The sequence below is a fragment of the Anarhichas minor genome, unplaced genomic scaffold (genome assembly GCF_050575085.1).
Source record: "Anarhichas minor isolate MPS153535 unplaced genomic scaffold, ASM5057508v1 ptg000052l, whole genome shotgun sequence".
Lineage (NCBI taxonomy): Eukaryota > Metazoa > Chordata > Actinopteri > Perciformes > Anarhichadidae > Anarhichas > Anarhichas minor.
In genome coordinates, this window is record NW_027466498.1 from 1,269,059 (window position 1) to 1,293,216 (window position 24,158).

The 24,158-nt window shown below is 42.3% G+C and overlaps 2 protein-coding genes across 2 annotated transcripts in view; one reads left to right on the forward strand and one right to left on the reverse strand.

Annotated features, from left to right (window-relative positions):
• Nucleotides 1-597: 597 nt before the first annotated feature.
• On the reverse strand, nt 598-9,729 carry LOC142931504 (protein phosphatase 1D-like). Its single transcript, XM_076075458.1, has 6 exons — nt 9,079-9,729; nt 7,890-8,118; nt 6,393-6,517; nt 5,703-5,884; nt 5,276-5,500; nt 598-3,266 (listed from the first exon to the last, which is right to left on the reverse strand). Exons 1-6 carry the CDS (start codon nt 9,602-9,604, stop codon nt 2,886-2,888), a joined length of 1,668 nt encoding a protein of 555 aa, XP_075931573.1. The 5' UTR covers nt 9,605-9,729; the 3' UTR covers nt 598-2,885.
• Nucleotides 9,730-12,197: 2,468 nt separating this feature from the next.
• Nucleotides 12,198-24,158, forward strand: part of brip1 (BRCA1 interacting helicase 1) — a 42,698-nt gene continuing 30,737 nt past the window's right edge. Inside the window, exons 1-6 of the mRNA XM_076075492.1 lie at nt 12,198-12,410; nt 12,631-12,749; nt 14,400-14,511; nt 14,943-15,158; nt 16,460-16,596; nt 19,104-19,232. Of these exons, the coding sequence (XP_075931607.1) occupies nt 12,660-12,749; nt 14,400-14,511; nt 14,943-15,158; nt 16,460-16,596; nt 19,104-19,232 (684 nt within the window). The 5' untranslated portion in view covers nt 12,198-12,410; nt 12,631-12,659. The remainder of the gene's footprint in view (nt 12,411-12,630; nt 12,750-14,399; nt 14,512-14,942; nt 15,159-16,459; nt 16,597-19,103; nt 19,233-24,158) is intronic.

Below are 24,158 nucleotides of genomic sequence, written 5' to 3' on the forward strand. Positions count from 1 at the left end.
TCATTAAGACGGTGCATAAAATTGACAGCAGCAGAATTAGGTTAAAAAGAAGTTTGACACTACTTTCCTTTCTCCACTTCTATGGAGGGATATATTGATGTTTATGCATTTTGAGAATAATGGACAGTTACAAGCAACTTAATAGGTCACAAAAAGTCACAGAGACTTGATAAAGGTGTCACACTTTATGTTTATCAAGTTTATATTGCATATATTTTGACATGTACGTCTTTAGAATGTATTTATTTTTCTAATTATTTTCATTTGAATCTCCCCCTCCCACTTTATTGTACTTAATCATTTATTCTTCATTGGTTCATTTTATTCCCATGTTTTGCATTGGTATTGTTGTTCCTGGTTTTGATGCCTGTGTATGGATGTGCATGTGGATGTATGTGAGCATTTGTAAGTTCTGTAAAATGACAATAAACAAAAGTGTGATGGGTGTGAGAATGAGAAGGAAGATTCAAACACAACGTTGGAGTTGTAGTATTCAAACAAAGTGGCTGAAATGTAAAGTGATGTCCTCAGCATGAGACCACTGTGGGATAGTATGTGTGACAGTCTTACCAGCAGAAGAAATGTCATCGTAATCACTTTACTTCAGAAAGCTGTTTATTTAAATAGGGTCATTTCCAGAGAAGTATTTTTCACATTTACACTGTACACATGCACGTTAGGCTGTTAGCACAGCCGTCTGAATCAGGGGTGCGAGTAAATGAGTACACTAAGATTTATGACAACAAAACATATAGAAAAGTCATACAGGGTCCCGAGCAAAGTAACAGACTGTATTTGTGGAGAGGATGTGTCAAATCTAAACATTATCGCTCGTTTCATATTTACCAATCCACAATGCTACTAATTCCTGTTAATTGCACTTAGCTCAATGAAAATGCATTATCGTGTAACAAGGCTTTACAAAGACATTATTTTCTTGCAGGTAATATTTCTCATCTGATTCATAGTCGGCCCTGTAACAAAACCATCAGAGGCAAAGGGGTTCAGCAAACTGTCCTCAGATCAGTGAGGATTCCCTTCCACCTAATAAGGTTTAAATGATGTGACCTCACATATCCTACATTTGCTGTTTTCATTTTAGACTCCGATCATGTCATCCACTGCTAGCTGCATCATTTCCATAACGCATAAAAACAGTCTTCTCAAAGATAATTCAGTTCACCATAACAGTGCAAAAAAAATCTCCTAGAAAGTCCATGCATTGTGTATTTACTCACAAACGAGCCCTGTGCTTACATCAGTAACCATACAACTGACACTGCAGCAAGGAGGGACAGTGGCTTGTATGAGGAGAATGAAAAGGAAATCTTAGTCAGCCTCAACAAAACAAAGAACACGTATTGAATCCCGTCTGTAGGGACCGACATGCTGGAGATGGAGCCGTATTCTTACTGACAGACGGTCAAACAACCGGACAGAGCGAACGCAGAGGGAGAACCCATCATTATAGAGACAGACGTAGCAACTCCTGCAAACACTTCAGCACAGACGCTGTTGGAAACAGAGCCATCCCTACCTGATGTAGGACGAGGTGGAGTGATGACACCAAAACAACTCAACTCTAACGCTTCATTACAACTTCCAACATTGAAATATGATTAAGAGAGTGAATCCCTCTATCCCTTCAGATGCATTGTGCAATTACAACTTAAAAACATCTTCCATTCTGTCATATGCATACTATCAAAGAATAAAAATGCTACCAACACCTATTACATGTATTTGTACATCAATACACACAATGTAGTAGCTTACAGGTCTGTGACTGTAGCAGCACCTTCAGTTTGAATTCAAGACAAATCTCCAGTGATGAAATAAAATTATGAGAATAAAAATACATACATATGTTTAAACCCAGGGTGTGCTGTGAGAAATTTAGGTTTTAAAGCTCCTAATTATGGATGTTATGTGATACAGTGTATTTACTTGTAGGAGTTTGAACCAAGCAGTGTGTTTGAGTGTCTGTGTGATCAGGTTTGAGGAATGTGCTGGAGCGGGGGTTGTGTGAAAGTGGCAGGGTGAGGTGTTAAGAGTAACAATGGGGCATCGGCCCAGGAGGGGCTTGTTGGACTTCAGCCAATCAATGAGCTGATCGATGAGCTGAGAGATGTAACTTTGGGGTGACAAAGGGTTTGAAGCTCTGGGGGATTTCAGATCTTCTGCGGGCCACCGAGGAGGCAGACCAGCCTCCTGGGTGGCTCGGATTGGATCTCACATTTCATGGAATTTATATGTTTGTTTTGTTATTAGTAGTGTGATTCGGTTTGTAACTGTTTGTATCTGTTTTTATGCTTCTTGGATAATAAATCCATTTGATTTTGACTTAAACCTGCTGTTGTGTTTTGGAGGCGATTGAGAGCACATGGCTGCAGGATGGGGGCCGATTTCTCTCTGTGTCCAGAAGTTCGGACCGAACAGTGCACACAATGGTATATGCAGAAAGTTGTTGTGGAGCTCATCTTAATTCTCACGTTTTATCATCGAACAATAAGAGAATGTACAAAAATATATATTTCTTTTACATGAACATTACCAATTACTTAACACTCAACTGTAAAATTCATAATAATTGCACCGGCATCATTAGTCATACCTATTTCTTACAACGGTTACCAGTAAGAGGAACCATTAAGACACCTATAATCAGCAAACAAACTAGATCTGTTGTGTGAAAATGAGCACTCCTTAAGTTTTCATATGTGGTGCTGAGCAAGAAGACACGTCTCTCCACAGACTTTACAGCAAGGCTGGTTTGCACTGTGAGAATGTGCGGGACACTTGCAGACATCAGGAACAGAAATGCCACTGGAGACACGGTGGACTGTGGAAGGCAGCAGGTTGATGTGTGTGTGTGTGTGTGTGTTTCAGCACACACACACCGTGGTCTTGTTATGCTGCTGGAGAATGGGTGAGACGTTACTGGACTCCTTCTGTTTCTTCTCTGCGTTGTGTTGGACCAGCGGCAGCCTGTCAGCAATCCTGCGTCGGGCCTTCTTAGCTGTCTGACCCGGTGACGATCGGTCAGTAGTTCTTTTAATGTCGGGCGTCCTGTCGCCAACTGTCCTGTCAGTGGGACCGGACTGACTGGGTAACTCAGCGCCACTGTTTGGACACAGTGGAGTCAGAGTGAACATGTCGGACAGATTCATGTGGTACAAGCTGTTGCTTCCCGATAGTCCGTCCCGTCGCTCCAAGGCAGGGAGGAGCTCACACATGGCCGAGGGAGAGTCTTCCTCTAGAGTACGCTGCAAAACAATATAAATAAAAAATATAAATAAATGTAGTTGATTCTCCCTCAAACTCCACAACATTCACAAGACCACACAGCTATTCATGTCTACTTCAAGTGGATACACACTTAAGGTGTGAACATCAGGGTTAAGGACAGTAGAGGACACAATGCTGTTCAATACTACTGCATTGAGCTGAATGAAGTGTGTTAGTGTGTGTGACACTGGACCTTTTCTTTATGCATACAGATACATGGGAAGTGAATGCTTCATTAAACTTCCCATGCTATCATGCCAAGTGTGTGTGTGTGTAAATATGTTATATTACAACATCTGTTAAGCCCTAGCCCTAAAATAACACACCCAAAACGAATGAGGAATGAATGATGAGGCCAGTGAAAGTCCTCTACTCTTTGACTGGGACTTTAAATTAGAATAAAATACACCATTTACTCCGGCGGTCTCCATTTGGCAAGGTTTACTGCTTGACTGTTTACAGGGAATCTTACTGAAGACACTAGTTATTTCCATATAGCCATGTAAAAAAATGATGGAATATTGCAGAAACATTGAAATAGTAATAAACACAATGAATATGGATCAATATTCATATATGACTGAGTAGCTCCATGCTATACAGGCACATACATGGAGGTTGCCAGGCCCCACAGTGGTTTAGGAGGTGTCCACAGATTTAACTCAGCAAATATTTGACAATTATTTTCATATACAGTATACACACCATAGCTGTTTAGGGCCCTTTTAGTGGGGGGCCACAGGCAGTCCCCTACCTTGCTTAACGATAGAGCCCTGGTGTTTTTTTTCATGAACCAGAGTTTTCTCCACCGATGTTTCTGGCCGTGATTAGCCGGGACTTGGGTGTATTTTGGGGCATATTGGATTTGCTGATTTTGGACCCCCAGGAAAACCCGTCTAGCTCGACTTTTCTACCTTTCTTAGCCGTGGTAGAGGAAGTGCTCAAAGAGAGGCATTGTCAGCACAATCTAACTGTAAAGCAAGGAATCTATCTATCGATGGGTATGTTTATGTATGTCGGTCATTCTTTGCATATCTTGAGAATCTACTACTTGACACTTGAGGGGTGTATTGCTGGGGACCCCACGGGGACGGATTTGGTGAACCAGTGAACAACGCTCTGTGTAGCTGTGTATTATCGCATGAGGCACCGTGGCGCCAGCAATCACTGATGGAGCACAAGCTACGAGCACTCAACCCCTGTGCTTTGCATTATTCTCCAGAAGTAAATATTCCGTAAGGAAGCCAGAAATCAACAAGCGTTTCCGGCAAAATGCCATAAACCCACGTCCTGAATGCCGGCGAGGTATTTTAACTAACTGTAAACTCATATTCATAGAAATATTTGATCGCCTTTATGCAAGTTCTGCAAAGAAAGTCAAGTATTCATTGTATTGCAATGAAACAAAGGTTGATTATCCTGTAAACAAGTTGAATTGGCTGGCAAAATATCTGTAACATGATATTGTTAAAACGTTCCGTTTCTAAAGCATTTAAATAGCCAGTGTCAGTATGGCAAGCAAAAACCACGCATTAAAGGCCACGCCTCATTGACGGCGGTTGCTGCTGGATGATGGTTATACCAACGTTACAACCAAACTCTTCTTTACTTCCCTACAACACATCCGGGACCAGGATCCACACAGTCCTGGTCTGAAGTGGAACACGTTACAAACGGGCCACACAACCCCACAAAGCTGTATGCATAACGCCAGAAGCCAGGCAATACATAAGCAGGCACTGCCCGCGTGGTTAATAGTAATGCAATGCTTCTGCTATGAACCTTTGTCAGGCACCGACTATGTGGGAATTCAACACTTTCTCAACTTATTATTGAAAATTGACTGAATATAGAAAATGAAACCGGAACCTTGTTTAAATTAAAAGTCCTAATTTTCTTATTATCCAAAATAATGTCTCAATATCCCACATTGTGGTTTCATCATTTTGGGAATTCTTGGGTGCAAAATAAGTCCTCCTGCCCTCACCTGAAGGAGAGGAGTGTCAGCGCGTGATAGGGAGGTGGAAGGACACTGGGACACCTTGGCTAAGTCCAGCAGCACCTCCTCATGGTGCAGCACATCCTGGGAGGTCCCGGGCTCCTGCAAGGCGATGACGATGGCGCTGGTGTTGTCAGCACGCAACATGCGCTGGCGCCACCGCAGCAGAGCGTGGCTGACCAGCTGCCGGGCACTCGATACCCCGCATGGTGCCTGCAGCATGGAAGGCTGTTATTGGTCTGATATGAGCTGGACATTACATCGACTATTACTCTGTTAGTTTACTTGTCTAGCCCTTTAATCTACTACAGACCACAATCCAGGCAGCTAGGAAAGGAAGGCATCCATCTATAATGATCCAAAATGATAAGAGCTAAAGAGTAACTGCTCTTTGCTGGTGTAGCTCTCCACTCACCATAGCCTCATCATTGTTCTGACACATGGAGATAGCCTCTTGAGGCGGCACCATGTTCCACAGACCATCACTGCCCAGGATGATGTAGCGGTGTTTTCTGGGGTCGAGGGTCACCACACTAGTATCTGGCTCTGGAGAAACCACAAACTCCCCGCTGTAGAAGTCATAGCTCCACAGATCACCTGTTGCAGAGGAGAAACGGAGCTGAAAGCACGCCTGGCTCGAACAAACACTGTCCATGATGACTGCTGGGCGGTTGCCTTTTCTCTCTCTCTCTCTTGCTGTCTAAAAGCTCTGCACAAAAGATCACTTATATAAAACTGTGCTGCAAAGCATTTGATCAACTGGATGACAGAGAGCTATTACCAGATTTTTTTTTTATGAACACAAAAAAATCAAAAGGTCAGTAATAGTCAGTAAAGTCTCAATCAGAAAGCAATGGATCCCTATTTTCCTGAATGGATTAGTCCTTTAAACTAGATTGAAGCCCAATGGTTTTTGATCACTGGGGTCCAAAAACTCTGGAATGATGTACACTCCTTTGTTAAAACTCTCTGAATTCTCTTACATCCCTGATGATAATTAATAGCTCCTTGTTGTAAGACGAGATATAAAAACAACAACATTATTCCAGTCATTCATTCGTGCTGCCTTATTTGCTGCGATAACTGTGATAGTAACTTTTCCTACCTAGAGCGCGGGCTACTGCCAAGAAAGGTATCTGGTCAATGACAGTGCTCCGACGCACTGGGCCGTTGTGACTCAGCCTCGGCCTCTTCCAGACAACCCGGTTCACTCCAGATTTTTTGATAACACTGTTAGCAGATAGATAGAGAAGACAATAGGTAAGATAAGCCACTGATTGATCCAGGAATTTCAAAGTCCGTTTTAGACATTATGGGTGGGTTGCAACAACAAGGTCTACACTATGCTGCCAGCGGGGTAGAATGAGCTGCATTTGATTAATGCAGGAAACTGGAGGGGCAAGTAGAAATATACAGAATAAAACTGGCAGTGCTGAAAGTAGTATCTTCCCAAATCTGACAAGAATATCGCAGCATTGTAACTGATGTCACAAATAAATATGTCCATTTCCACAATCGGGTTGTCCTACGACAGTACTAAGAAATAAAACTTTCCCTCAATGCCATAGCTTATTATTGCATGTATTATGTATTCGGCAAGAAGATAAACATCTGGCGGGCCGATAACCGTTAATGCTTTTTCTCTCCTCCATAAAGTACAGTTAGCCTTCACCATGTGGATAAATGATCTGTCCTGTAATTATTTCCAACTTGAAATAAAGGGAAGGGCCGGTCAGCCCTTTTTCAGTAGCTGCAAATCTACAACGACAAATCAATCATGGTCACTTATGTGGAAGAGGACTTGCCTTAACATGTTGAGGTGAAGTAGGATGAATTAATATCCATGTATACCAAATATGATCGACGTTAGAGTCCACGGCCCTACTGCCCAAGCCTCACGTTTTGTCGTAATATGATTTCAAAGCAGCACTTCTCCCCACCAGCCTTTTCATATACTGCACGCTTGGCATTCCCGATAACACGACTACACCTTGCCTTGTTGTCTAAATCTTGTTATGTGTTATGCAGTAAAGCAGCATTATAGTTATGCAGTTACAGCACAACTATAAATCCCCATTAAAGCTGTGGAGTTCACCATGTCATGTAAGGATAAAAGTCTGGTTGTTGTCATCCAGGCGCCTATCACTACGACCACATCTTATCAGTAGACAGGCCACATACAGCATAAAGGACATTGTCCTTGAAGCAGATAACATTTTGATATGCTATTGCGCAAAAGAGGTTACAAGTGCTTTTTAGTTGTAAATGGGATCTGGTGGGGCCCTGGGAATGAATAAGCTGTTACTAAACTAGCATTTGTCTTGATCCAAAAAAACAACAACTTACGTTTACCCTGAATTTCCACCATCTGCTGCAGTGTGTGCTTAATCAACTTACAACTTAAATTTACTGTCAGAGCAAATGATGAACAGTTTGAATCAAGTGGAAACCTTGTGGCAGCTAAATCAGAACAGGAATCTCCAACTGAAACGTTGGTTTTGGTTATGTGTTCTGAGCACCGATGGGCTGGCCTGGCTGCAAAAACCCTCCTTCTAATGTTAATAATATGTAAAGACAGGACGAGTTGTTGGTGAAGCCTTACCTCCCTCCCAGACCTTCAATACGCTCCCTCTCTCTGGGTAGTTCAGGTTTGTGGTCTTGTGTGACTTCCACAGCTCTGATGTACGGGTCTGAAGGGTCATCCTGGACCCCTAGAACCACCGCCGAGTCCCCGACGTGGGCCACATACATGCGGTTTCCGCGGATGAACACTACGCTGGCTGTGGTGCCCGATGTGCTCGGAAGACCTGTGAGTGTCTTTGGCCATTCAGCTGAGAAGATGAAAGAGAGAACATGTGTATTTACTGAGCTATAGCCTTTCCTGCTTACAAACGGAAGTAAACTGAACCACACATAACAGCACAGCAAAATGATGGGCAGAAAATAAATGCTCCTAATTTATCTATTGCTAATCTCCATATATCTTCCAAATATTTAGCCTGATGACAACACTGTGACCTTTATTGGACGCAGCCTGTCCTGGAGCACGTCTTTCCAACGTAATCCTAGTCAGACATGTGCTTTACAGACACTGTGTGTTGACACCATTGTGTGACCAGCTGTAAAACAGCTGACATGTCCGGGCACATCCAGCCAGACAGCCGTAGTCTGCACGACACAGCACACTCTGGCTACGTCATGATTGGATAGGTTATCTAATGGGTAATAACAAGATATGGAAGTGTAATAGAATAAACAATATCACACATATGAGTCCGAGCAAACAATAAAATATTGGCCGGCTTGTGGTTTGGTAGGTTAACTGGTCTCCTATGTCCGCTGTGGCCGGCTTTGTTTGGAGCCAGTGGCTACTGCTAACCTCGTTAGCTCGGCTGCCTTTGGTTGCTAAAACCATTCCTCGTAGAGCTTTTTATATTTAAAGGCAACACACATAAACAAAGACTAGAGATAGTGCCAACAGATTTAGGTCGGCCTTTTGTTAAATGTACATAACCACACATTCAAATGAGAATGATTTTATTGAGCACAGAGAATCTCCTGGTAAATTCGGCTTTCATGTATGGGCCAGCAGTGCGACCCATGTAACGTTAACAGTTACAACTTTTAGGGTGTAAGGCTAGGCCACAGACTGACCTACAGTCCGGTTGAGAGGTTTGGTGTGATGTTCTTTCTACTCAAACCGAGGGAGAGGCACATAAACAGCCCATATTGACAGCTGATAACGTTTTATGTCATGACATTGTAGTTGATAGTTGTAACGTTAAACTTACGTAGTTTTTTCCACATAGCGTGATGGCAGGCTACAAATCCTTTGCGTATAGCAGAACAGACCTCCACGTCACAGTCTGACCAGAACCCCCGCTGCTTCTTCATGAACTCCCATAAATATTCTCGCGCAAACTGCGCAGCCTCGCGACCCCCGTGCCCGTCGAACACCGCGAAGAATGCAACGGAACGGCGGGAAGGACTCGCTGGGCTCGGCTGGGCTCGCGACGGGCTCTGACCTCCCGGTGAAGTCGCTTCCACTATTATACCTTGGTTTTCCGTTCGCACGGGTTCACATGGTGCATCTGGAACTTGCAGCGACACAGCGGGCTCACCAGTCCGCTCTGGAAGCGTGTCCGCAGCCAAAGAACTGAACGTACAGTCTCCCCCACTGGTCTCTTCTGGCTCACCCGACGTCGGCTCGTCTTCTCCCGGCTCTGGCTCTACTATGACTTCGGTCACATCTTCCATGTATTTCCTGCCTCCTTGGTCGGTAAAAACACTCACCCGCATCAATAATGCGTTTTCCATAGCTCCAGAAATGATTCGCTGTCCAATTTGTCGGTACGGTTAGCATATACAATACCTGGAGAGTTGAGTTTATTGCAGCGCAGCGTCCTGCCTTTGTTTATGTTCCAGTGTAGTAGGCATGCTCAAACGCGTTGACGTCAGAATCGGTATTCTTCTAGCACGTTGACTTGGCAGCGCCAATGCAGCTGTTGCCCTCTACAGGTTGGCCCCCCAACACAAGCAGCGGTTGTGCAAACGTGTAAATGTGCAGCAGAAAGATGTGTAAAAACAAAAGGTCAAGTTGCAACCATGGTTGAAAACAGCAGGCATTCGAAATAAAAGAGTAAAATTGCCCCTAATTGTATTGGAGACTTTACGTACCCACTGAAAACGTGCAGAATGCTCAAAAGTATTTAAGCTGGTGTGCTGTATTGTGTCATCAGAAGACTGTTGAGGGCCTCTTACACTCTCCGCACTGCAGGAGGAAGCATTGCGCATCCTGTGGTCCCCGGAAATGTCTTCTTGAATTTTGGCAAACTGAGACTAGACTGATGAGTGCTGAAAGCAGTCTGACCAAAGCCGAGCATGAGATTAAATTGCCACCAGCTGATAAACCTGTTTTGTAATAGCATGGCGGTACCTCTGGGTCCACCTTCAGGCCACAATTCACTTATTTTTTTGGTTTATTTTTTTGCAGAGTGGTATCCAAGAATAGCAATGTTTTTTTCCCCTCAATTTTTCATCCTTCAATGTTTTTTGTTTAATGATCATCACATCTTTACTGCCAGCATGGCCTGTTAGTTGTATGTGTGGAGAAAGCATTGTTTTTTCTGTCTAACAAACCCAACTTAATGCTTAATTACCTAATGAAATACTTAGTATTATTCCTGAAGTGTTTACAATCCGTCTTATGTGTTCATCTTCTTACCTCCCTGACCGTTGATGGTTTCTCAGAGCTGTTGGATATGTGGCAATGCTTTGATCTGTATATGGACTGATTTAAAATCCTGTGTTCTACAAAGTAATCCTCATGACTCGGTGTAGCTGCTTGTTGACAGATGCAAAGCTGTTTTAAGCCACTACACATGTTATATTCACTATTTAAGAAGCTTCACATGAGCTCAACATGACTGAAGTTGAACCAAACAAAATCTCACAATACAAAAGTGTCACTTTAGATGACTTGAGTGTTTTATTGAATGCAACACCAAACCAGTGAAGTTGAGAAATGAGTCGGAGCAGTTCACACAATCCTGCAGAAGAATGACCAGGAAACATCTGTAAATAAAGAAACGTCCTCATTAATTATCTCTGTGTTTACACAATAACACACATTACTTTATATATATATTTATTTCACTAACAAGGACCACGCCAATAACAGTATGAGTTTCGAGAGGTTTATTGCATCGTGGAATGATTGATAGATTCAAGAAGCGGAAGGGGTCGAGGGATGAATAGATATATCTCTCAAAAGGTTAGACAATATTCTGTACCAGGCTTTGAGACTACAGTTGATTTCAGAACAACATCAGCATTACAAGGGACATGGTGAAAATCATCCAACAGAACAGGTGGTGCAGGAGTGCTGGGAGAGAGGGTGGACACAGACGTCAGGCTTTGGCTGGGTGGGGGACTAAGTGGCAAGAGATATGGGGGTATTGATCAAGAGTTCTGCCTTGTGGCCTTCTGTACCACTATGGCTATGAGGCAATAGTGAAGAATAAAAAAGGTAGACATATTGAATGAATACTATTGCCACATTGAAAAAAGTTACAGGGTGCTTCTTTCAATTTTCACAGACGGGTCGAAGGATCCAGCAGCTGATGCAACAGGAGCTGCTGTGGTCCAGAGAGCTGAACGTCAGTATTTACAAAAGAACATCCAACTACCTGACTGTGTATACAGTAGAGCTGCCTGCTATTTTAATAGAGTTATATGCTATATGTAGTGGATTGAACGGATTCAACCCCGTTAAGTATTTATATAGTGACTCGTTGTCTGCAATCCAGAGTATTGGGTCTGGAACAGCCCAGAGTCAACCTGACTTGGTCCATGAAGTCCTGCTAGTACTCAACAGTGTAGCAAGGAGGGGCAGTGAGGTTACTTTCTTATTGGTCCCAGTGGACAGGAGTGGGAGCAGGACACGAAAGGGAGACCCCTTTATTCCTGACAAAGCAGAGTGGGCAGTGCATGGAACAGAGGGAGAAACAGGTAAAGTTGACCAGAATGAAGGTGGGACACACATATCTGAACAGGACACTATATATCATGGGGAAGCATCCATCAGGGTCATGCAAGCAGTGCCAGAAGAGACAATGACAGTGCATCATGTATGGTCATGAAGGAGGTATAGTATAGGCCATAAAGAAGAGTGGTGTTAACTGAAATGAGGATAATGGGATGAACAGAAATATTAGTAAGTATGGAAGTAAAGGAAAAGGAATAACATGGCTGTTCGGCTTTTTGAGAGACACTGCCTTAATTAAATGGATCTAGTACGAAGATGGCGCAGTAATTGTCTAGCTCCAGAAGGTGGCAGAAATGCAACAGAACGGATGCCGGCTTCCGTATAACACCAACGAAGAAGAAGACGATATTTTCAGAGCGGGAAGCTTGATGGGGACAGTGGAGTGAACCAAATAGTTCGTGTTCGCCGAAGTGGTTTCTGATAGCCTGCTGTCAGAGTACCGGTTAGCAGGTTAACCATGGCGCAAGGATAACAGTAGTGAATCGAAGTAACGGTGGAAGACGTAGCATTAGCGCTCGCTAAGCACTCAGTAATACCGTAACGCTAGCTAACAAGTGACTTTCTCTTAACTCTCAGGTAGGTGGCAACTTACACAGACATGACAACAGTGAAAAGTGACGTGGGTTAAACTGTTGGCAAATGCTTAACGGTGTGCTAGTTGTGTGCTACAGTATCTTAGCGTGTGAGTGAATTAGTTGCAGTAACAAGGGCTCCACTCTCATTACACGGAGCATGGTACCATATAATATGTAACGTTGGCTGATATTTAGTTTATCAGACGTGTTTCTTGTTTCAGATATCTCTGTGAAGCAGGACCAGAGGAACATGGCTGCTTCCTCAGAGTACACCATTGGAGGGGTGAAGATCCACTTCCCCTGTAAGGCATACCCGTCCCAGCTGGCTATGATGAATTCAGTGAGTAACACCATCACCACGTGATAAACTAACCACTTAGAGGACTTGCTTAACATGTGTGACCAGTGGCGGCTGGTGGAACATTTTCTAGGTAGGGCCATCCTATCAATTTCAGCAAACATCCCAGTATGATTTAATGCAAAAAAAATTTAAGTATCAAACATGCATTACTACTTTGCAGTTAAATATTTAACATTTATTCCAATACGAAAAAAAGCAGTAAATAATGCTTTTATTTATATATATATATATATATATATATATAATAGAACATGTTTATTTATTGAGATGCCCCTATGGACCTTGTTATAGGAGGTAAAGATCAGGAGAAGTAAACATGAAGTGTAATTATGAATACTGATGTTAAATTAAGCTATGATGAGTTTTCACTGTTAATTTACCATCTCAATTAAATGTTGATGCCTCCATGACCGAGTTAAGCAGATTAGACTGAGGACAACTATGTAGAAGAAAAGATGTTCACTTTGCCTAATATGTAGCTTGACAGAGTTCTCCATGTGTGTCCTGGTGTTCTCATGTTTCCTTACCTCCTCATTCCTCACTCCCTAACTGTCCGTGCTGGATCTGTCCCCGTTGTTTTAAAAAGCTAAATATGTTATTAGCATGACGTCATCCAGCTAGCCAAACCTGTCTGGTGTACAGCTAGTAGAGAAGCTTCGCATGTACTGCTTCCCTTTCCTGCTAGTCTGCTGTCTGATTGTGAGGTCAGGCTGATCTGGGATCAGCTCTTTGGCCTGCAGGATCTCCGCCAAAGTTCTCCTCTCAAACGGGTCTTGGAGGAGTAGTGCTCCCGTGAAGAGACTTCTCCTGACGAGAACGCGCAGCTTGGGGCCAAACCGATTTGGCCCCAAGGTGAATCTATTTGAGTGTGCTGATTGGCTAAATTGTATGTCACGCATTTATATCTTTAATCAGCAATTGGCTAAACTGCTTCATAGACCCGCCTCTTTTGGGCCAAATTCGTTTGGCCCCCCTAGCTGCGCGTTCTGAGACGTGTCGTGCACACAGGCGGAGAGGACGAGCAGGAAAAGCATATATTTTGCGCAGATATCATATTTTACACATATTACTGGGTACATTCCATAGTTCAAAACACAAATATTGACAATCTGTATAATTTATTATTATTATTATTATTTATTTTTTTTGCTTGGCTCAAGGTTGGGCCAGGCCCCATGGCCCTCTATTGGCCAGCCGCCACTGTGTGGGACTATTACAATTTATAAGGAAGTACTGGGTTGTTGCATAATAATAACAATAATAATGAGATATTACGGTGTAAGGAAGTCATTTACACCTGTGTTTACCCTGCTATGACATTTGAAAGTGGCATCTGTGCAAAGGGCCTTTTGTATCTGCTCAGGTGATGTTTAAGCCATCGTGCACAGTGTATTTGTTTAGAGGGCCATTGGTTATTATTCTAACCATAAACAAACCAGTGAATACTTATCCATTCATCCTTCCTTCCATTATTTATACCGGCAGCTTTCAGTGGGGGAGGCGCTGTTTTCCCTCAAATTATATACGGAAAAACTACAAATATCCTTGAAAAAAAACAGTTCTACTTGAAATGGTGCAATACTACATATAGATTTGGCATTAAGGATTGTGTCTGTACCTTGCCTGCAGATCGTACGAGGACTGAACTATGGGCAGCACTGTTTGCTGGAGAGTCCCACGGGAAGTGGAAAGAGCTTGGCTCTGCTCTGCTCGGCTCTGAGCTGGCAGCGGGCTCAGTTGGGTATGTCTGCTCTGACTGAGATCAAAGAACCAAAACTATTGAATCGGCAAGAAGGCCTATCCTCAAACTAAATGTTTAACCTGTGATGTACAGACTAATTGGAGCAGAAGTCTGTCTTATTGTAATTAGATCTCACCAAGTGTCCCTTGGATGTTTTCATGTTGGCATGCTTTTTTTTTCCATTCACTTAAGCCAGATGATATATTTATATATTGATGTGAGGCTATACAAGACTTTGTGTTGTTGCAATGGTATGATTTGTGCTTTCCTGGTCTAAAAGCAGTTAACTGTTTGTTAACCAAATCCACATTGCAGATATGTCTGTTTCTCACTACTTTCTTGTTTGTAAATTGTTTTTGATATTGTAGATATTTCCGACACCATGTACCAGCTGAGGGTCACTGTCTCTGTGTTTCATTGTGTGATGACAGATAAACTTAAAGAGGGAGGAAGCCTTTTGGAGGACAAGAGCCAGTCGGATAAAAGCTGTGGCGTCTCTAAGAAGTCAGATGTCACAACGCCCTGTCAGTGTGTGTGCCACATCAAAGTCAACAGTACCACAGCTACAACAGCAGCCCAACCTGATGTCGTGGACCTCACTGTGTCACCCTGCAAAGAGTCGACACAGCTTCCAGCACCTGAACAGAGTATGTATTTTTCAGTCCTTAGTTTTATTTGTGGAGGCATTTGAGACCTGCATAACTGTTCTTTTTACCTCCCCTGCATCACAATGGTATTTTCAAATAGAGAGTTTTTTTTTTTTTTTTTTTACTTGACGCACACAAAATTGGCATGTCAACAATTGGTAGCTGTGAAATTTTTATGTTTTATATTTCTTGTTAAGTTTGATCAATTTGTGAAGCTTTCTTCATGCGTTGACATCTTCTTGCTTGTCATCAGGGTTAAAATATGATTCTGATTACGTCCACTGCAATTAGGGGTGTAACAATACAAGAAGTCGTGGTTCGGTTCATACCATCGGGAGCAGAGAGATGTGCAAGTGTAAAAGACCAACAATATCCTCTCGCTGTGGACTGAGGAAACATTTTTCCTGCTGGTTACTTTGGTGAACTACTGAACATTTCAAACACTTCGGTATTACACTGTATGCCCACTGAACAAACCATTTCCCAAATGGCAACAGGTCACAATAGGCTATGAAACTGAAAAATAACTAGAATAAACAAATAAATACAACTTGTGTTCAGTAGGTGGTGTTGATTGGCACATCTGGGTAATCCCATCCAATCTGCATTAGCGTGTTTTATGTGTGCCATTAACATACACAACTGTAGAGCAACACAGACACACTGGCCTTGTCTTCTGCACAACACTCTCTGTTGCTGTTATATCTGACTGGGGAACCAGCTCCGTTGAACAAGGTTATTTTGTCACACAGCCTTGATTCAGCTGAGCTTTCAATCAGCTGAACTGACCAGTGTTGGATTTTTCTTTCTCCTCTGTCTTTGGCATTAAGCAGTGGATTTTAGTCCTCTACCTTAGGCAATATATTTCTTCTGGTTCTCTTACCATCAAATTAGGAGCACAGAGGCAGAATGAATGCCCACCATGATGCATAATCAATGCTGTCTCTTTAAATTCATTAAAGCAGCCGTGGATTTCCTTAAATTCAATGATGCACTTTAGTAGAAGTGGTATCCAGTATTACAGTGGTTCCTGACTTTTGTTGGAGCACATTTTCTGGACCAGAAATCAGAGTGTCTGTGTTTTATACAGTCCAGTGAATTAAATACCAGACAAATGAAAGTAGTTGATGTAACAGTTGTGTTTGTACAGTATTCTAATTGATCTATTGCCTGCCCACAGAGCTAAACGTAGACATTGTCCTTCACAGATGAGATTCAACCGAGGACTAGCCAGAACTAAGCCATTTCCACACTTCATTTCTGTTCCTGTATAATCTAATGTTGCACTTGCTGTGTTTCAGTGAGAACACCTGAGGAAAAAAAGAAACCGTCCATAGCCTCTCGTCTGTCTGAGAAGTTCCTGTCCAGCTCTGACCGCGAGAAGGACGACGACGACTTTCAGCCAGATAGGAAGCGCATTCGCACTGCCGAACACAAGGTGTTGTAGATGCTTTGTATATACTGTTGTACATTTATACTGAATTTACTGTATATCAAATTTAAAGGGTGAATATTTCTTTCTTAAAACAAAGGAATACCAATATCTACAGTGGTACGATGAGGTTGCCGTATTGTAAGTACCGTATTTTCCGCACTATAAGGCGCACTTAAAAGCCTTTAATTTTCTCAAAAAACGACAGTGCGCCTTGTAATCCGGAGCGCCTTATATATGGATCAATTGGTTAATTGGTTGATCCATACTGGTTGTACACGGCGCTCTGTCAAAATGTTTCAGTACGACTGGTAAACTACAAAGCCGCACCGCGGTAAACACCGGTACTGTGCTTACTCCTAGTCCAACACCACTTGTGTGTATAAAGACCCCAAAATGGCACCTTTCAAGAGACACGCTTACGACGCTATTCGATTCTATGCGCCTTATAATCCGGTGCGCCCTATATATAAAAACAGTTCTAAAATAGGCCATTCATTGAAGGTGCGCCTTATAATCCGGTGCGCTTTATAGTGCGGAAAATACGGTACTAGATTTGATGGTAACTCACAGTATAGTACTGTCAATGGTGTGTTTCCTATCATATAGGTGTAACTAATTACAAAACTCATGGAACCTTTGGATCCTATCATGGTTTTGAGTCAACTTTTAGAGATGCCCTAATCACGTTATTTTGCCGCTGATACACATAACGGATGGTCGGTTAGCCGATACAGATCTTTTTTGTTGTTTTGTCTTGTTATAGCAGCTGATATACAAGGCTCCCTAAAAATAGTTTCAACCATCTCAAAGTTAGTGTAAACAAACAATCTGGCCTACATGCTGTGCTTTTACTTGTTTACTGTCATCTATAATCTTTGTTTCGCATAAAAACTCACAATTCAAATGACTAAGAATAATAATGCACCGATGCCACTTTTTATCAGACCAAGTACTTACTTTTGAGAACATGCCAGTACCAATACAAGTACTTAATAATACCATTACCTAACAATAACTTTGTTGCTGACAATTCAATATTGTATTTTCCTGATACAAACAGAGCATTGTTCTTTGCAGCGGGGATGTTAATAATTAACTGTTTGACCGTAAATCAGTTGAACAGTTAAAAGAAATATAAAAAATATAAACTGAGCAGCTTGTCACTTAAGGGAGACTAGCGCTGCTCCTCCTTAAGTGAGCCGGAGCAGCTGAGTCTGCTGCTAACTTCAGGGAGAATTCACTTTCATCATCAGCTGCTTGACAAGCAAGACACTTAACTTGGGTCTCCTCATGGGTTTTGAGGAGTTGAAGAATTTACTCACCGACAAATAAACTGTAGAGACGCACTGCTGCGTTCACAGCTGTAACATTACTGCTAACCTTCATACTTACCGTCACACATGCGCTCTTCCTCTCTCGACGACCGGACTCTCTAATGTGATGCCAGGCTTACTCTCACTCTCACTTTCTCTCAACATCATGTTGCCGTTGTGGTATCAGTGTAGTTCTGCGAGTAGGAGTACATGAACACAGTATCGGGCCCTAATCCCCAATTAGGAAATACATGATTGTATTTGGGGCGACTGTGGCTCAGTGGTAGAGCAGGGTCCAGACCATTTACCATTTATTGTTATTGATTTTTTTTAGTTTTAATTATATATTATATGTTCATAATTTTCTCTATTTTATATTGCTGTGAAAACATATCCTTCAAACAACTGTTTTTATTGTATTTTCTCTGTATTTCACAAAATTACATTTGAACACATCCAGATAACCTCATAATTGACCTTAACCCAATGCTCATTTGTACTGAATAGAGCATGAACACATCCTAATGTTACTCAATGGAACTTCTGTACGTTAGCTGCCACCGTTACTAGCTCTCCTCTTGATTTGTTGTTCATAATGTAGCATTATCAGGGATCGTAGATTCTCACTGAATATTCTCCACAAATGATTGGCAGTAACTAGGGGTGTAACGATACACGTATTTGTATTGAACCGTTCGGTACGAGGCTTACGAACCGAACAATACGTTTGAATAATACTATTGCATTTGGAAAATGTAGAAGCTTAAATTGTGGGAAATCGAATGTTCTTTCGGTAGAGCCAACCTGGCAACCCACCACGTCGTGCTGTTGCCAGTAACAAAAACATTCTGCATGCAGACAGCTCATCCTGACCTCACAAACTGCGCCATCCGAACTCTCCAAACCCAAATGTATCTGGAAAATCCCCCAGTAAAACGTTTATTTGTACAGTATGCCAGGGTTCAGTTGTGAGAGTTAGTTTAGATTTCATATGGGGTAAGTATTGATATCGCTACATGTCTAACAAAATGTCTGCATGTATTAATGTACAACCCCCCGTTAGCATTCTTCAAAATAATGTGTATTGATGATAAGAAGGCCGTCTTGTGAAGTATTTTTGTTGTTGCTGGTTGAGTGATGTGAATGTTGAGTGATGTGCACCTCAATGGAGTAAAGTCTCTGTTTGTTCGTCGGCAGCGTAAAAGGCAGCGTCTGGAGCAGGGAGTGGTGTTCATAGATGATGAGCCGGAAAATGAGCTTTCAGGTGCTCAGACCTGGACCACGGAGCCAAACGCCCAAGCAGCTGGTCTGTCCTCATCGTGCTGCGTGAGTACACTCCAGACATAGAAGCTGAGTTACACCAATAATATTGCTTTACTGATACATGGGGCAAATGTTGTGCATACATGGCATGTTTCAGAATAAATTTTGACATGTAACGGTAGGAAAAGGTGTAAAGGACCTCTGAGAATGTGTAGTGTATTTAAATAGATTGTTCCTTTTTTATGTCTTTTATTTTGGACGTTTTGTCACTGCAGTCGGTGCATTTCCTGTTGCGCATTTATTTTGAAGGTATAAAAACCGGAAGTAAGAAGCCGTTAGAAAGCCGTTAGAAAAGTCACTAAAGGGAAGGAAAAAGTGTTTTAACAAGGAAGATGGATACGGTTTTATTATTTTAGCACCTGGCCGATATAGGCACAAGTTCTCAAGGTGTGATTCATTAAAGACTTATGGACCATCAGTTCAAGACTACAGACCATTATTCAGCCGGGATGCTACAAAAGGCTGTAGAGGTGGTTAGATTAAATTCAAATATATATATATATATATATATATATATTTTTTTTTTTTGTGCTTTACAAAGCTAGTTATTATCTCAGCCAGGCTTAATGGTTATGTGTTCAGTCGTGTGTGTGTGTGTGAGTCCTTGCATCCCTGACTGACTGACTGACTGACTGACTGACTGACTGACTGACTGACTGTGTCCGCGGCTAATCTCCCATTCTGCTATGGGGTCAATAAGTCTCAATATTAATAAAGTCACACAGAGGCATTCACAAATGATATATCATTATTTACACATGAATAAATAAACAAACAAACGAAGCTCATCCTCGGATACAATCGAGTATCACCATGCCAATGTCGACACATCTTCAGGTAGAGATGAATGTCTTCTGGCACTGTTGGGTAGCTAACGTTCCCTCTGATACACAAAATGGGTTGTTTTTTTAAATGAAAAGACAGCTGACGGAGGCATAACGCATCTCTTCAGCAAGTTCATTTGTTCTGCTTTACTTGTCATGTTATTAGTTTTTTTCCTCATTTGTTTGGGAAGGTGGTCCTCTGAAATGTCTTAACGACCAGAAGTGGGCCTTCAGTTAGAAAAGGTTGAGAACCCTGTTCTGAGCTGAACAGTGCTACACTGTTTGTATTGGGGAGGCTCTCAAAGTGAGTGGGGTCTACTTCAACCATCTCATCATCTATACATGTGTTTTGTTGTATCAGTTAGTTGTAGTGCAGTTAGGGTCAACAAGTCCAGTTCATTACAGAAGGGTTTAATGATTGTTACTTAATATATCGAGACGAAAAGGAAACCCCATAGGATCCAGTCTTTCTCATCCATGTTGTTTTGTAGGCTGAGGGTAAAAGTCATCTTTTCCATGAAACATAAATAGTTGAGTCAGTAACTACAAAAAGATCCATAGTGGGAGGGTTTCTCTGAAGCCAGGATTTGTCTTTGACTTGTAGCCATACAAATGGTGGTCAACATCCCTTTTACAGTTCAGGCTCCATGACACCGAGAGAGAAATGAAAACATCAGTAACAATGCCTAGTACTTTTTTACATTAAATGTCCCATTCTCTACCAAAACGGCTGACTACATGGGGAATACCAAAATATGTGGGCATATTGAATGAATGATGGACCTTTCACTGTAGAGACAGGTGTAACTTGTTTTGTTAATGATGACTGTTCTTTCAATGTCTCCGTAAAGCCGTTCCTGTGAGCCAGCATTCACAACATTAAGGCTCAGTAAAGCCTCAATCATTCATGTCAGTACTTACATCTGTGCTTGTCTTGTAATGACGTATCTGCTGTGATTAAGGCCATTATGCATGCTGGCTCACTGGTGCAGTTTACCAAGACATTTAAATTGTCCTTTTATGAGATGTTAAAATGTCTGTTGTGATAGAATAAGAAGAACTACTTTATTAATCCCCTTTGGCAAAAATATGTGTCATAAATTATCCATAGAAACACAGAGTGGTTAATCCTCTCATGTTGCTGGTAGAGTAGATTATAGTTTAGCTCCTTTTGGACCACTTATTTTAAGGTTTCACTGTCAGCAATGGGTTCAGTATTACTATTCACTATCACCACTGGGTGGCGGTATACTCCACCGAATCCACTAAGGCTGTGATTAAAGTTTCAAACGCGTATGGGCTTAAACGGAATGATTTTCAACATTGCAGGTATTCATGTTTTCACAAACGGATATGTTTGATTTAACAGAAAAGTAATTCTATAAATGCAAGGTTGATACAAAGTAAACGGTAAAGTATGCTAAAGTATAACACCGTGTGTGGCAGAGAACCAATTTGAGTTTTAGACCTTCAGAACGAGGACATTTTTGGCAAGTGAGGACATTTTGGCAGGTCCTCACTTCTCTAAAGGGCTGTTTGAGATTTCAGACAGGTTAGTATTTGGTTTAGGTTAGCGTAAGGGTTGGGCTCAGGCATTTAGTTGTGATGGTTGATGTTAAAGTATATTAAGTCTATAAAATGCTGATTTATTTTCTGTGGATCCTCAATGAATTGACTAGTTGTTCCCGCTCTAGATTTATTATGGACCTGTTTATTAGACTACATTGGTTTTAGTTAGGTGGAGCTAATATACTGACAACGTTGAAGCTGCTTTTCCTCAGTCATCAAGTAATATCATGTTTCCTAAAGCTATCTGCGATGCCGTTTCTGGTGAATAATCCATGTTCATGAGATCTCTCCAGGTCCCAAAGACCAACAGGTTAGCCATAATCACTCGATGTGCACAGTCACAGAATGCAGCTCACAGGAATGGTTGAACTCTCACAACTGGGTCTCAGCTTGCCACAGGTGTGTGGCTTGGATTTGGAGCCGTGGATGGTCGGAGGTGGAAAAAGAGGAGGGAAAGTGAAGTCGAAAAAGTGCGTCCGTCTCTGGTTTCCCTGCAGCTACATGACCCTGGCTCTTTTGTCCCGCGAGCGCTGACTGACGGCCTGAATGGGGCCCTTTGAAGCAAGCTCCAGTTTTAATTAAGAGGGTTTGCCTCGCCTGGACCGCTGATCTGTGAAAGCCACGGGGATAAATATTGAATGGGGTTCACCCGCTGGTTACTGCGCCCGAGGGATAAACAGGTGCTTTGGAGGGCAGGTATTTGCCAGGGTCCCCTACCTGCACAGTGTGGTCATGTTGGGAGGAGGGGGTGTTCGGTGTCATGTCTTCCGAAGTATCGGCTATTGAAGCCTACCCTTATTGGAGTGAATTCCAAGCCCTCGAAAGCTGTGGAATGAGGAGCAAATTGGCGTCCAGTGAGAGGCGCCAGTGATACCTAAGTGATCCACTGCCTGCGGCCCCTCAGTGCCCTCGGACTGGCCCCCTGGAGTGTGAGATTTCCATCTCTCAGGTGTTGGCAGGGAGTCGAGCAACAGAAGCCTACCTGTGAATATTCTGAGGTGTTCAGTAACACCACTGACCTCTGTTCCGTCAATTCCAGAAAGCTTTAGCTGTTGCATACACCTACACCTGTAGGTGTACCAAGGGAACTAAGTTTACCTGTGCTGAAGGTAGTAGACCTGAAGACACACAGTACAACTAAAGAAACATAGTACACCTGTCCTATACGGTGTACCTGTAAATGCTATCTTGATGAGAAAAAAGTTTACTCTCATTACATATTGTTTGAAAGACAAAGCTAGCATTCTCATAGCTAGCGGCACCCAAAGAGCTACGCCAATGGCCCTGTTATGTTCTTGTTACTAGCAGAGCTGGCGTCTCTTTTGCCCCTTTTGCCAGTTATCTGCATTCCTTCCGAGTGGGTGTCTGCTCTGGGCTGTGGGGCCAGGCTTGATACCTTGTTGTCCTGGCATCTCAGGAGGCAGGCGTGTAAAAGGATACTCTTGTGTCAGCTGTTTCCTGCTGCAGCTTTTGACAAGGGCCTCTATTCATCAGCAAGCCCTTCTACACCCACCCTCCCCCCACCTGCCAATGAATAAGTAATTATTAGCCATCTTGGGGCAGGATATTTGGATGGCTCTATTTAATGTGGCAGCAGCAGGTAAGGTGATCGGGCTCAGGGCCCAGGCTGTGGAGCACAACTGTTCCAGAGGAGAAAGGTAACCTGAACTGGTGTTGGGGCCCTGCAGCACCTCTGTTTGTTTTTCACATGGACTCAGGGCTCGTTATCCCTCTTAACTCTGAGAGTGGACTCTCTAAGGGCTCTCTCTGGCCTACACTCCATCGCACATTGTAATATTTGATGGGCAAACATGCTTGGAAAATCTGAGCCGCCCGGTAACTCGAGCTACTCGTCTGTCATCTGAAGTGCTACCTTCTGATCTCTATGATAAGTTGTGATGCCTGACAACACATACCATTCATTCTTACCTGGAATCATTCAGGTAATTTGTTGAGGATTTAGGGATAAACCTGTTTGCCAAGCTTGCAAGTTTTGTTAATTCAATATTAAGAAAATGGTGGTAATCTCTAAAGAAAGAGGCCAGATAGTTTTTTTTTATTTTTTCAAATATTGTCTCAAGATAATATCATGCAGTGGTGACAAGGTGTGCACATCAATGTTGACCCATTGGTCTGATGCCATCAGATGTTTAGCAATTGAAAGTGCCACAATATCAGATCTTACTCAAGGCTCATCTGATGGTGAAACTGCCTTCATTTCAGGAGGTCACCAACCATTGTTATTTCAATCAAAAGACAGTGGTGGGTGGGCTGTAGTTACACTTATGGAAAATCAATTGAGTTTATGTATGAGCAAGGATCGCTGAGTAATTTGGCAACTAAAATATTGTAAATTCAATATTGCTATTAAGAGGACCTGATCAGTGATTTACAATACAGCCCACATTGTTCTGATGCATCCAAAGATAATAAAGCGATGTTTACCTTGGTACAAACAGCATGGTGAAATCTCAAATGCTTGACAGACTATCTCACAGTATGGTATAGGAGTTTCTATTTCATATAGAAATACAAT

Excerpts from the sequence above, each read along its gene's own strand:
- LOC142931504 (XM_076075458.1), bottom strand. The coding sequence starts at position 9,604 with ATGGAAAACGCATTATTGATGCGGGTGAGTGTTTTTACCGACCAAGGA. Across the intron at positions 8,119-9,078 it reads CGCTATGTGGAAAAAACTAC|CTGAATGGCCAAAGACACTC; the intron begins GTAAGTTTAACG and ends TCATCTTCTCAG. Across the intron at positions 5,501-5,702 it reads AGAACAATGATGAGGCTATG|GCACCATGCGGGGTATCGAG; the intron begins GTGAGTGGAGAG and ends TCCATGCTGCAG.